At 43.0% G+C, this 14,820-nt stretch overlaps 1 protein-coding gene across 1 annotated transcript; it reads right to left on the bottom strand.

Annotated features, from left to right (window-relative positions):
- Positions 1–1,137: 1,137 nt before the first annotated feature.
- Tm4sf18 (transmembrane 4 L six family member 18) lies at positions 1,138–13,686 on the bottom strand. The gene is made up of 5 exons (XM_026406627.2): positions 13,443–13,686; positions 10,592–10,681; positions 6,669–6,811; positions 2,637–2,817; positions 1,138–1,701 (listed from the first exon to the last, which is right to left on the bottom strand). Exons 1-5 carry the CDS (start codon positions 13,617–13,619, stop codon positions 1,687–1,689), a joined length of 606 nt encoding a protein of 201 aa, XP_026262412.2. The 5' UTR covers positions 13,620–13,686; the 3' UTR covers positions 1,138–1,686.
- Between the last annotated feature and the right edge of the window lie 1,134 nt (positions 13,687–14,820).

Here is a 14,820-nt window from a genome sequence, read left to right on the forward strand (position 1 = left end):
GCATGGAGGATAGCAATAGGGATTGGCAGAGTGCTAAAGTCAGTCTCTCGACCAGCACGCTGGCTTCATACTTGAGGTTCAAAACATATAAACTAACTAGTGAGTTCAAATTAAAGGAACATGACTCTCAATTTACCTTTTTTTGCCCAGCTCAGAGACAGCTCCTCCCAGCTCCTGCCTCTAGCCACCTGACACGGTAGGGAGGTTTACACAAGAGGCCAGTAAGAGAGAGAGAGAAACACCCCAGGGAGTTAGCTTTTATTGGGGAACAAAAAATTCAGGGGAAATTCCATCCAATGAAGGTTGAAGGGGGCAGCATTCCAAGGTCAGGGTCAGTGATTTGTTTTCAGGTCAGCGGTCAGGCACACCCCCACATGGACAAGCCCTCGCACCTGGGGAAGGGTGGGGAAGGCTCTGACACAGCTTGTCTAAGCACCTCACACCCAGCCAGGGAGGTAGCTCAAATCACGAGCGAGAACGGCTTCCCACACTGAAGCCCAGCAGTTCTGTGATGGAGATGGTTCCCAGCAGAGAGACACAGGGAGAAGGGCCTGGTGTGCATGTTGACATGGAGGGCCTGTAGGCCCACTGTGTGCTAGGCCCCACAGATGATGGGAAATATAAGATGTGGCTGCACTCCTCAGGGGTGTCATGGTGTGTGCAGATGGAAGGTTTGTAAATGTTCTACCTTAAATGCTTTTGACTTTAGCAACACAGGTCAGTGGTAATTCCCAGGACACAGGCATCTACTGATCCGTAGATCCTCCATTGCCCAGTGGGAAGGTCCCCAGCTACTCATTTAGTTCATAGCTACTATTCTATCCAGCATCCTCACCACCAGAAGTGAGAGAAGATCAAGAATCAGATTCTATGCATTTATATAAAACTTCTTGGGTTATCTAGGTCACTCTTTTCCTCATTGAAAGTTGAAGTGCTATTCCATGATTTTTATAAATACTAATTGTTTGGAAACACTTGTACAAAGCATGTACTTTTAAGGGTTGAAAAAATAGAAAATTTTAATAGTAAAAATATGAGTTTTTAAAAAATATTTATAGTAAAACATACTTAATAAACAAAACTTTAAAAGTATAGAAAAATAGGAAGACCCAAATCAATCACAATTGATATTTTGTTGTTTCTTACTAGATTTCATTTTTATCCTAAACTTTGATTATTTGGTGGTTTGTTTTAAATAGTTATGCTAGTGCTGTAAACAGAAATTTGTAACCTGCTTTTTTATGTAGCATTATTCCTAACCTCTAAAACATCATTCATAATTATCATATAATTTTACATTTAATGTACCATGCTTTAATTTTTCCCCCAAAGTTAGATTTTTGGGGGATTTCCTATTTTCCAGAATATTAGACCATGTTGCAATACACATTTGCATAGAATTTTCTCTTATATTCTTACTTGTTTTCATAGTACAGATTCTTGGAAATGGACTTATTTGATTGAAGGGTATAACTACACATACTTGTAAAGTTCCTGACACATTAGTTTGAAAAAAATTCTCAATTAAAAGGTGGCCCGATTGGCACTTCCAGTGAGGACTGTAAATTTCACAAATGGGCATGATGAACACCAAATGCAGGAAATGCCCTCATCCAGTGTCACCCAGTGGGCCTGAGGCTTGGGTTGACAGCTGTATCTTGACAATAAAAACACTCTTGTCCATATTCAGATGATTCCAGGCTATGGAAAAAGAAAAAAAACCAAAGTGAGTCAAGTTATAAAATTGTCTTGATTAATAACCCATCATCCAGGTAGCAACTTAAACATTTAGCATATTCAAAACATGATAGGAGCTGGGCATGGTGGTGCATGTCTGTAATCTCAGCATCTCAGGAGGCTGAGGTAGGAGGATTGTGAGTTCAAAGCCAGGTTCCTCAAAAGCGAAGTGCTAAGCAACTCAGTGAGATCCTGTCTCTAAATAAAATACAAAGTAGGGCTGGGGATGTGGCTCAGTGGTAGAGTGCCCCTGAATTCAATCCCTGGTAGCCCCCACCCCTACTGCAAAAAAAATGTTAGGATAGGAAAATATCTATTTGAAACTGCTCCAGAGAGATGTTGACATTATATGTTGTTAAAATGTGAGATTCCTTGTTCAAGATTTCTCTTCACTCTTGACTTGTTGAATAGGTTTAGCAGTTGCAACCATAAGTAAATTATCAGTATTTTAGCAGATGAAGTTGAATAGTTTCAATAGGATGAGACACTTCCCCTCTTCTCAAATCACTTGTTAGTGTCCTCAGTATAAAGAAGTTTTATTACTCAAATATAACAATAGTGAGATAAAGTCCTGAGCCTTCCATTATCTCATGAGCATAACAATTCTTAATAACAGTAAAATATCATCATGCTTTTGGTTATCTCTACATAGAGAAATGAAATGCACTCATTCAAAACTCTTAGGCTATTTTTACCATACAATATAGGACATCGATTTGACAGTTGTTGACTTCATTCATTCCATTGAGGCCAGTCAACAAATGCATTGGAACATCAGAAAAAAAAAATTGAGATTTTAAAGTTTGAGGAAAAATAAGGGCAGTAGAAATGGGTATAAATGAGGGATTGCAGAGACCTTCCCCCAGGATAAAGGGGAAAAGGCTGGCAGCCAGCTCTACCTGGATGATGACGGAGTAGGTGCCGCACAGGGTCTTGGAAAGCTGAATGGAGATTCTGACGAGGCAGATGATCACCTGAAGCCCACTCAGGGCTATGAGGATGGAAAACAAAATCATGTTCCACTCCACCACATGCGTGGGCTCCAGACATTGGCTCCACATGCTGGAATCTGTCAGAAAACTGAGAGAGAGGAGGGAGTGGCCAATTGAAACCTGGGTCTGGGCTCACATTGTACCCAAGGCTGAAACTACAGCCATTCATATGTTTGGGAAGTTAATACTTTATTATTAAAATTTAACAAACATAACATCATATTAGTATGTAGTAATATTAAACAGTAATATGAATTAATATATTTGAAAAGTCATTCAGGTGCATCTATTGAACACTGTATATACAGCCACTGAGTTAGACCCTTAGTTTAAACATGGTGTCTGCCTGGGAGGCACTCTCAGTTGATCAGGAGGCAAGACAAACCCCAGACAGGTCAACCACAGCAGAAGGCAGCAGAAGGTTGCAGATTCCAAGATGGGGAGTTGAGAAGTCGGTCAGGGATGGAGACTTGTTCTGGACATAAAATCACATTTATGGCAAAAGGATAAAAATTGCGCTAGAAATTCCTTGACACTGTCCAAGCCCTTTCAATAAAGGCAACCACGTGAGCCAACATCGGGAAGATAGGAAGGTCCGTGAGAACCCAGCATGCAGGCCCCACTCCACCGTGCTGGCTTGGTGGGTCCGGAGGAACCGAGTTCCAGTTCTAAGTCTCCCAGGGGTGATGCTGCTGTGCTCAGCTCTGGTCCCCATAAAGAACCTCTTTTTTTTTTTTTTTTTTTTGCAACATTGCTGTCCCAGCTGAAGGAGACTCAGATTATGGGATGGGAACACAACGGCCCACGTTTCAATCCGTCCAGTTTAGCACAGGGATGTGAGATCAAACCACTCCCAGGACAAACCAGAAGTTACTCTGGACCAACCCAGTTGGCAGGCTCACCCTGGCTCTCTCATGGTCATGGGCACTTCTAATGGTCAGACTGTGTGTTCAGCAACACTGAAATGGAGAACTGGCCTCCCCAAAACCTGCCCCGACAAAAACAATTGTCACATTCACAGGGGCAAAGTGCTTGGCAGGGTGGCTTTTCTCAGAGCTGCAGCCAGCAGCCCATGTCCTGGCCTTGAGGCTGTGGGCACCGAGGTCAGGGGTGGGCAGGGATGGATTCCTACTCTGGTGACCACGCACCCCACCTTGACCTCTTCTCTGTTTTCCTTCCTCTGACCTCTATTCCTCTCCTACTCCTTCCTCTGAACTCTTTCCTCTTCCTTTATTTCCTTCTCTAATGCTCTGGAAACTCAGAAGCACTCTGAGAATTTCTCGATATTGCTAAGGGTCCTCATCCCCAGCCATAAAGAGTGGGCACCTGGGATTGCAGGGCCCTGGGAAGGGACTTTACCCCTCTGACCACCAGAGTCTTATCTGGATGATGGGTTAAAATAGCCCATGATTGGAACTGGGGATGTGGCTCAAGCGGTAGTGCGCTTGCCTGGTATGCACGGGGTGCTGGGTTCGATTCTCAGCACCACATAAAAATAAAATGAAGATGTTGTGTCCACCGAAAACTGAAAAATAAATATTAAAAGATTCTCTCTCTCCCTCTTCTCTCTATCTTTAAAAAAAATAGCGCATGATTGTGAATATTTGGTGAGACGTGTGTAGCGTCTCAGCCAGCCATGAGGAAGGCGGGTCCCTCCTGATCCCTTCTCTAGACTCTTCCCCTCGCACGTTGTGCACAGATCATTCAGCACTTAAAAACCAGTCAGAAGAGGGTCTGTCTCACCCAGGCTATGGTAAGGTTTATTCCTCTTATAAACTGCAGCAGCAGGGTGGGGAGGAATAGAGAAGCCATCTCAGCATTGACTTCAGGTGTGGGAACTCCACCTAGATGTTCACTCTATAAATCTGTGTCTGCATCTGTGTCTGCATCTGCTTCCATTTCCTAACCAACTGCCATCTAAGGGCCCTGATTCTCTGAACAGCCAGGTCTAGACTTAAGGCAGTTCCCAGTATCATGTACAGATTAACAAATGTTTGTTGATTGAAAACTGATTCAGGATCCTCACTAGTCATTTTATAGTGGCTGGAACTGCTAGCCAGCTGGAGGATGGGGAATTCAAGGGACATAAAGGAGTCTGCAGAGTAATGTTATTAACAATAATAAAACTTGGAGCTGGGCACGGTGGTGCACGCCTGTAATACCAGCAGCTCAGGAGGCTGAGGCAGGAGGATCATGAGTTCAAAGCCAGCCTCAGTAAAAGAAAGGCGCTAAGCAACTCCGTGAGATCCTGTCTCTAAATCAAATACAAAATAGAGCTGGGGATGTGACTCAGTGGTCAGGTTCCCCTGAGTTCAATCCTGGTACACCCCCCAAAAAATAAAAATAAAAAAATAAATATATCCTGGCATACCATGAGCATTTATTACATCTTATTTGTGTATCACATCCTTTATAATTCTCAGCTCTGTAAGGTAGATATGATTATTTTCCCCAACTTATAGAGGCTCAGAGACAGCCGTATACTTGTCTAGTATCATACAGCATAGAAAGAGGGGTTTGGAGATTTAAGTCCAAACCTATAAGCATCAAAGACCTGTGTGCTTCAAGGGCAAACTTTATCCTAAGGCTTTCACTCAGTAGACTCTTCTGTCAGTTCTGTGAATTCTAGAAGGGAGGGAACCTCTGCAATTTAGCTGTGATTCTCTAACACTCAGCCCAAGTTCAAAACATAATAGATGCTCCATAAATATTTGCTGCATAAATGAAATACTGATATTCATCATTTTGATATTAATCCTTTCTCTACCCTGCATTTGACAAACCTTGGAAACTTCTCTAGGAGACCAGAGACTTAGCTTTCCTGCATGGTCTGCAAACAATTTTTCACCTCCAAACACTTTTATGTAGTCAGAGGCAGGTGAAGACCAACATTCAAGGTAGCTGAACAAAGTGACGGAGAGACTTGTGGAAGGGAAAGTGGCTTTGGTTTGGGGGTAGGAAAAAGTTGGCATCAAAAAGGTCTTTGTCCACTCGGGAATTTCTATGCTGAGATCTTCTTTCCTGAGCCCCTTCTGTACCACAGGAGTGTTACCTCCAATGCACTGGAAGGCCTGAGGTTATTGTCTGTGTTCTCCTGACCTGAGGAGAGCCCTGTCTACTAAAAGAGGTCAGCAGTGCCGTGCAGGCCCAGGTTGCATGTGAGACCCTCACATAGACAAGGCCCTGGAACAGACAGTGGAGCCAGTCGTAGGGCCTGGGGAAGAAAATGCAGCCTCCCCAGGGAGCAGTATATGCTCTTCACTGTATTCCATTCTATTCTGAGCATAAGATAAAGACAAGGAGACTGGGCTTCTCCTGCATCCCTTTCTGGGCCCTGCTTCCTCCCGAGCTGCGTCTGCAGGTGCTGGTAGCCCAGTAAGGCCAGCACAAGGCCAGTCCAGGCATTCTGAGATACAGGGTGGGGGTGCTCAAGCCACCAGCCTTCTGAGCAAGGGCATCTCTTTGGACCCTTCTTCATTACCAGCTGGGGAAGCCCCTGGCTGTCTCCACAGTGTCCCAGGTCGTATTCCTGGATCTGACTGCACCTTCCTGCTCATCCTTCATGGTTCTATCTCCATGTCCCCTGCTGCTATAGCTAAAAGTGGCACTCTCCAAGGGCACCATGATTCCTTACCTGCCACTGCAACAGACCACGTCCAAACTGGCTACAAAAGAAGACTGAGTCACTGAAACCCAACAGATCCCAGCTCCATTAGTTGCCAGATAATCACCAGGTTTTAATCTGAACTATGGGAAAAACATGACTTTCAGTGATGGCTTGCCTCAAAATATTGAGTACATATCACATTCAGAAACCAGAGAAGGTAACCAAAGGTGTGTGTGTCCCTGTGGAACCCCAGGGCAATTGTGGACGATGGAACTGAATGAGGACAGGGTTTCTGATTTTCTGAGCTCCTTAGTTGGGGAATGAGTCCTTACCGTCCTGCGGTGTCTTCAAAGGCATATTCCCAGCCATGGAGGGTGCGGCAGTATGGGCCCTGGAGGAGACCCAGAGCAGATATGACCATGCTGTATCCAGAGAAAGCAATTCCCAGAGCAGAAAAGATAATCGACAACATGGTCTAAATCAGATACAGAAGAGAGGTTAGAGAATGAGCAAAACAAGGAGGTCGTTTATCCACAGTACCCTTTGGGACCCGCCCCTGCTGGTCTGTACCCAAGGTAGCCCATGTCATTCCAAATGCCATATAAAAATGGGAAAATTTGGGGCTGGGACGGTAGCTCAGTGGCAGAGCACTTGCCTCTCATGTGTGAGGCACTGGGTTTGATCCTCAGCACCACATGAAAATAAACAAATAAAATAAAGACACTTGGTCTATCTACGACTACAATTTTTTAAAAAATGGAAAAATTTGATCCAAACCTGTCTGATCATAAAATACATTTCCAAATGATTTTTTTTGTTATCATTCAGAGGGTATCAGATCATTTGCTAAATTTCTTCTGTTTTTCTGGAAGTCTGCCATCAAAATAATGATGACCTTCTATAGGATCGCGGTAAAGGGGCGTGATCCATCAGCCTGTAGCTATTTGTTGGACCTGTTATTTTCTAGGTAGGGCAGCTTCTCTAAGAATAAGCTCTGACTTCTGTTTCCCTTGTGAAGATGGTGTTTTAAAATCTTCACATGTAAGAATGTAATAGGGGTTAGAGGTGTTTGCTAGGTGTTCATGTTCACGTTCACACAGAATGGCAAGGACCGGAAGGGCTTCTCCGTGTGGGGAGCAGGAGCAAGGGCACAGGCAGATGTGAGAGGGTGGGAAGGCTGCTCTGACCTGAGAAGGGCTCATTCAGAGGCTCGAGGGAGCAGCTCTGAAGACCAGATGGACCTGGGGTTAATGTTGGGGAGACAGGCTCCACAGACACTATTCAAACCTCAAGGAACTTGGGAAGCAGTGTGGATCTGGGCTAGAGATGGCTTGCATACCAGATCAAGGAGTCTGGACCTCTTCATCCTTGGCAGGGGCATGCCCTGCTCCAACATTTTATTAAAAAATGTTTACATCCACAGCAAAAGTTGAAAACATAAAACCACAAAGCCCTATATACTCTTTATCTAAATTCACCCATCACAAACATCTTCCCATGCTGTGCCCTTGCTCTGTGTGCATGTGTCTTTGCACATGTGTGTACACATGTGTTCGTACCCACACACACTATTGTTTTGTTGAACCATTTGAAAGTGGGTCTGCAGACGTTATGATCTTTCACCCCTAAATACATAGCATCATCTTTCCTACAGTTAAAAGCCTTCCATTATTTTGGAACTCTTTTTAATGGATCCAATGAAGGTTTATGTGCAAGGTTATGTCTCTCCACCCTAGTCCGACTTTGTTTCTCATAGTATCAGATTTTTTGAAGAATTCTACCAGTCATCTTGTGAAGGTCCCATATTCTGGGATTTCCTGCCTGTTTCTTCATGTTTGGGTGCAGACGTCTAGGCAGGAACACCGGAGTGGTGAGGTGCACTGTGAGCCTCTCCTGCTCTGAAGCTGAGCATGTTCCCTTGGCTAAAGGTGCCCCTTGGCCCTCTCCCCTATAGGTACATTTTCCATTTTGAAATTAGTAAATAACTGGTGAGGGAGCCCTTTGAGACAGGGTCAAAGTCTGTTTCCTAACATTTCAAGTGACAGACCTGGCATCCACTGATGACCTCAATGGTCACCAGTGAACACACAAGGTATTGCAATGAGCTGTTTTATTGATTCTATCATTTCTCTGAATTTTAGGTGACCCTTTCTTACCCAGAAGGACTTCCATTTCCCATTTCTCTCTCCTCTGCTTTTCTCTTTCAATATTATTGTGGACTCATTGATTTTATAATCCAATGTGCAATAATCCATAGCTGCTACTACTTTCTCAGATGCCCAGAGGGTCCAAATTTGGCCACAGGAACCCCCTTTGGGTCAACTCCTTGGCCTACTCCTATCATTCTTGAACAATTCCTTGCTTCCTGATGCCCCAGGTTCATTTGGAACTTAGCCAGCCCCAGACCTTGAATAGGCTGTTTTTCTCACAAATCTTGGAACTGATTTTTGAGCAAGGAAATGACGTGACCCAATGTGCTTCTGGAGGCCTGCTCTGGCAGTGGTGGCACAGAGCTGGAAGTGAAGAGCCCACAGGTGAGGGCCCCGCTGGAGATGACTTGGAGTTGAGGTGATAGACAGTCACTGGAGAAAAACACATTAGGGAGAAAAGAGACAGGAGATGGAATTATTAAAAGAAAAATCCAGAGTTGAAATTTGGATGAAAAGAGGACAGAAACAAGAATGCCAAGAAGTATAGTTTGGTTTGGGAGAAAAACTAATTTATTTCAGAAATGTTGACTGGAAGGGGAGAGGAAGACAGGAAGGCAGTGACATGCAGATAAATCTAGAAGCTGAGACCAGAAGGTGGAGGGCACAGCTGCAACTTTAGGAATAAAAATGATGCCAAGTTGCAATCCTTTGTTCAAAATTATGTCACTGGCTATAACATCAGACTATTCCTAGCAGCCTTTTGTGCTGGAGATGCTAAATGGAAGTCAAGACAAATTGGACATGTTGCTTTTGGTTCTATACTTAATGATACATACATTTGTTTCCTAGAATTTCCTTGACTAGCATGGCTTACGCGTTGACCTCAATCTATTGCTTCACCCAAACAATTTTGAAAGCTCTTCTGTAATTGTAATATAAGTAGCTATGGGACAGAGATGTCTGAGTGTATTGGTTGAGAACACACACACACACACACACACACACACACACCCTTCAGGGTCACAGTGCTAAATTAAGTAATTAATTTAATTTTCCAAAGGCCAAGAAATTTGGCCAAACCATCTTGGCTATAATTCCAAATCTGCTAGGGAGATTTTTAAAGAAATCAAGCCCATGTTGTATCTCAAACTGACTAAATCAGAGACCTGGGGTGGGGCGGGGGTGGAATTCAGGTACTAGGTTTTTTGCATGTTCCGGGTGGTCGCAGTGGGAGCTCCTGCTGCAGAGTGCCCAGGAGAGTCTGATCAGGCTCCTCCTAGTCAACCAACACCAAGTTCACTTGGACCCACAGGTGCCTCCTCTATAAAACAGCAGCCACGACAATCTACCCACTGGGCAAATGTGAAAGAACTAGAAATCGTTCTGTAAATGTGATTTTAGGAAGGAGAGGAAGAGAAGATGGTGGGGAAGCCAGAGCCCAGGTGTGCCTGATGAGCTTGGGCTTAGGAGACGGGATGGAACTATTCTCTCTGATTCTATTTTAATTATTTTTAAAGTACCAATTTTTTTAAAAAAATGTAAATCATATACACCCAGCAACATGGGTGAATCTACAAATCATTAAGTCGATAAGAGAAACCATATAAAAAGAAAAATACTATAAGATTCATTTTATATAAGATACTAACCAATCTATAATGACAGAGGAGATCAAAGGTTACTTTTGGAGGGGTTAATGGAAGTGTTCCATATGTTATTATTGCAATAGCTTCACGGTGCATCCAACAGCCCAAACTCATAGAATGCTGCACTTTCAGTGGATGCCATTTATCATATGTAACTTGGTCCTCAATGAGGTTGGCATGGAATAAAAATAGTCTCCTGGAAACCCAGTGAGGAAAAAATAGTGCTCTTTCCTAATTCCATGTGCCTTTCAATTCTGGGATTCTAGAAAAGTACCATCAGAACAAAGGCAGAGGAAATAGGTAAGCAAAGTGGAAGACATCAGTCTGATGTCTGAGCCAAGAACTCTCAGTCTGAGCCAAGGACCAAGAGTGTGAGATGACGCCAGTATGCTACGGATTGACAGGAAAGGAAGCTGGAACCCACCTACCCCTCCCCATCGCCTGAGCTGCTGCTCTTACCATGTATTTTTTGGTGCAATTTTCACTCTGGCAACACTTATAGCGGCTCTCATTGTCCAGGACAAGAAGAACCACAGCTACCATCAGCATCTGTGGGAGGAGGAGAAAATGTCAGAAATGGAGACTCATTGACACTCATGGTCCTGAGCAGAGGACCGGGATTCCTAGCACAGAGTCTGGAGTCAGGTGGACTGGGGTTCAAATCCCAGCTCTGCTGCTTTTTAGCTGTGTGAACTTGAGAGTCATTCTCTAAAATGTAGGGTTCAGAACTCACCCCCCTGAGTTGTTATCAGGCACTATGTAGCCCTTTGAGTTCAGTGCTGGATTCATAGTGATTGATCAATATTGGCTATTACTCTCAAGGTTTGCAATAGTCAAAGCTAATGGATAAGGAGGAGTAGACGGTACAGCCATGAAGCACCCCACTTTGGGCAGCAAACCTGCATTTTCTCTGCCTCAGTTGTGGAGGATGAAGGAAAATCCTTCACCAGAGTTTGCAGCCTGCCACTCTGTCTACTAACTGCCCTTGGGAATGGAGGTGAGAAGGAGGGTTAGTCTGAAACTTTATCTCTTTAAAGGAAGCTCAGTTTCCCATACAATCAAAAATTTCCAGTGTGTTTTGTCTGTTTTAGGCCAACTGGCTGGGATAATTCAATGTTTTCTACTTCTTTTCTTGGTATCTTAGGCCAAGGACTTAAGCTCTGGAAAGAACGTGGATTTTATTACTCTGAATTTCTGGCTAAGAGAGGTATGAACCAGAGCTTATGGGAAATTCCCCACCCATCCTTTGCTCTCACTGTTGAGCACTAAATCCTAAGGTGGAGGTCACTGTCACTCTACCATTGGCAACACCTCCAGTCCAACACCTTCAGCTTTCCTTTCTTTGTCTGTCCCTTTAACTGTTTATCTGTATTTCTCAACCTTCTCTTAACAAGGAATCAGAACTGCAGGAAATCATGACATTACAATAATATTTTGCAGTAATCCTTAGAAAATGAAAAATGAAAAAATGGGTTCTTCTTCCAATTTTAAATTTTACCTGGAATACAAGTCAAGGAGGCCTATATTTTTTTCTCCTTCCAACAATGTTAATTATTACAGATTCTTATAGATTCTGGTTTAATCTTATTTATGTGTATTTTCCATTCATTACAGATACTTATTGAGGGAAACAATGGTAAGATAAAGCTGAAGTAATAGTAACCAGCATCATTATAGTATTGGTAGTCAAAATTAGCCTTAGACCCTAGAGTCCTGTTGCTTAGCTGTTGACTGTTGAAAGAGAGGCTTCCTTCATTTTGTTTTAGAACATTACCACACTGTGGAGGACTCACAAGCAATGGAGGAAAATTACCCACCATTCCACCCATCTTCATGTTTCCAATCTATTTATTTCCAGAGTTTTCTCATTTCCATGTGTTTTCTATAGTTGTAATAACAAATGTATCTAACTTTGTTGCATCTTTGTTCACTTAACATAAAATCATGTTCATTTTCGATGTTGTTATATTTCCATAATTAAAATCTTTATCACTGTATGAAGGGAGTGTACCATGATTTATTTAGACCCTTTTCTGCTAAGATGCTTTTTAAAATAATGCTGTAGCAACCATGGTTCATATAACTCTTTCCTTATTTTGGATTATTTCCTCAGAATGAATGATGAGACTTAGGATTGTCAAATTGAGAGACAAGAGCAATTTCATGGACCTTGATGTTTTGCACCAAACTCTTCTCCAAAGGATTTGCTTTTATTGGCAGTGCCACTGACATTAGCTGTGTACCCATTATGTGGCAACATCCATAGCATTGGGTATTCATACTTAAAAGTCTACCAATTTAATATGCAAAACCAAAATGAAATCAAAAGTAAATGACAACTGCTTTCCAACAATAGCTATTCAAATGTTGTAATAAGTAAATTCCCCCCAATGCAGATAGATGTAATGCCTTTTCTTCCACCTTATTGGAAGTCTCAGGAGATTACAGTGCACAAGGTATTGTTTTCAGGAATGGGACCACCAGGAAGAGCGTCTTTTCCTCTGAGTTGCCAACATGAATTACTATCAGCTCATTTATTTTTGAAGAACACAAAGCCATCAGGAAAACATTCACGGATTCTTTCCAGTGATAATTTTGAGTTCCTATTTAAGAACATCCTCCATCATTGGAGAGGTGATTTGGACTCCTTACTGATAATGTGGCCCATTTTTAAATAAATATAATTATGACAGTCACTGGCTACATACTACATGTCAGTCTCTGTCCAGGGCACTTTATCTGATTTTATTTAATCCCTACAATCACCCTGGGAAGTAAACATCATTATTCACATTTTGAAAATGTGGACACGGAGGCTTTAAGTATCTAGACAAAGGTCTCCTGACACAAATGACAGAGCCTAGATTTGAAAGAAAGTTTGTGTGAATCTCCAAGTCTCGGATTTTTCCATGCTGTTTTAGTACCCCTGCCCCCAGGCTAAAGAAATCCTTCGTGCAGACAGAAAATCCATTCTAGAAAAGAGAAATGCCACTGGAAATTAAGTAGCTTAAATGGATACCCCGGGTTCATGATTTTTTTCAGCATAATATTTTTATAGGTCAGTGTTCCCAAAACTTTACTTGGACTAGTTTTCTGTATTGCTAAAGCCACATTACATTGCTGAATAGTTTATCCAAAACAAAGCTACTCCCCAAATCTTAAAGGACTAATAGCCCCTCCATCCCCTCCCACCTTCCAAATCTGAAATTCAAGATTCGTAGAACGCTTTTCATCATTTTGACTATGTACAAGGCCATGCTTACTAACGGATCCCCATTCTGCAATCTCAAGTCTCCAACATCACACTTACCATGACACCCGAGAAACAGATTCCTTCAAAATACCACACGTAGTTGGTGAGCTTATTGTTGGCTGCGTAGGAGACCTGCCCGTTGGGGAAATACAGTAATATGTTCACAATGATGCTCCAAAGTGCAAGTGGAATTAGCAGGCAGCTCAGGCAGCCCCCGCACTTCCGAGACCCCATTGTGGCCTGCTTACAGCCCGTAGAGTCCAAGAGAGAATTTCATACGCCGGTGGTCCTTTTTCCTGTCTGTCCTTTTCTTTTTCTTTCCTTCTTTCTTTTTTCTTTTTTAAAATTACCTGCCACTTTCTGGGTCAGAGCCCTTCACTTCAGATTCATGAGGAGCCAGGGCTTGGAGTACAACTGCAGCCCAGAACAATCCGTATGAGTACTGGTTTACTATTTGGAGAACAATAGACAATGATCAAGGGCTGAGGAGCTGAGCTGGTCTTCATCCTGTGCCAGAGGAATGTGCTGTTTGACACTGCTTTGGAGAATAAGTCATTTTCCCCTGGATTAGAGCACTGCAGACTTAACCCTGGGCAAGTCTGGAGAAGGAAGTTGGGGGAGGCAGCTGGAATTGAGTCTGGTAAATCTCATCCAGCAGTAGAGACAGGGTTCAAGAGAAACCACCCAGGAGGCTTGGGTTAGAGTCTGACCTCTTCATCCCTTTTCATCTCTCTCCCTTTCACCAAGGCTCTTGATGGTTTTCTGTAGCTATTATTAGGGGCCATTCATTCTGAAAGGGGTGCCAGGGGACTAAGGGACAGGGGATGGGGAAAGCCAGTGTCCCAACTGATAACTTGACTGTCCAAGTTCAGCACCGCCTTCTTTCCAGAGCACCCGTCCATCACCTCTGCCTCTCTGAACAAGTCACAGCAGGCACAAATGCATATGTTTCCTACTGTTAAGGAAAAGGAGATGAATGAAGGTGGTTTAGGACTCTGTGACCTTTTAATGAAGATCAGGAATTCTCTCTTCCAAATGACTGCCTTAAATGCAAAGAGCCACCGATGCCCTCTAATTATGAGGACGTGAGAAGGAATTATTGCAGCAGGTTAAAGACCGAGTGGACAGTGGTGGATGCAAATCCAACAATTGCTGGACCTGGTTCCTCCCCTTTCTGCTGGATCGGCTTGACTTCTCCTAAGTCTCAACTTCTCAACTGTGAAATGGGGATTAAAACAAAATAGTACCTTGCCCAGAAAGATAACGTGAAGATGTTTAAACAAGATTATGTGCACAAAACAGTTTCAGCTGCACATATAGACAGACGACAGACAGACAGCAATCAATGGGAGCCATTAGTAATCATCTTTGATTCTATTTTATTTTTTCAGTGCTGGGGATTGAACACACTTGCTAGGCTGGTGCTTTATCACAA

The sequence above is a fragment of the Urocitellus parryii genome, chromosome 2 (genome assembly GCF_045843805.1).
Source record: "Urocitellus parryii isolate mUroPar1 chromosome 2, mUroPar1.hap1, whole genome shotgun sequence".
Classification (NCBI taxonomy): Eukaryota; Metazoa; Chordata; class Mammalia; order Rodentia; family Sciuridae; genus Urocitellus; species Urocitellus parryii.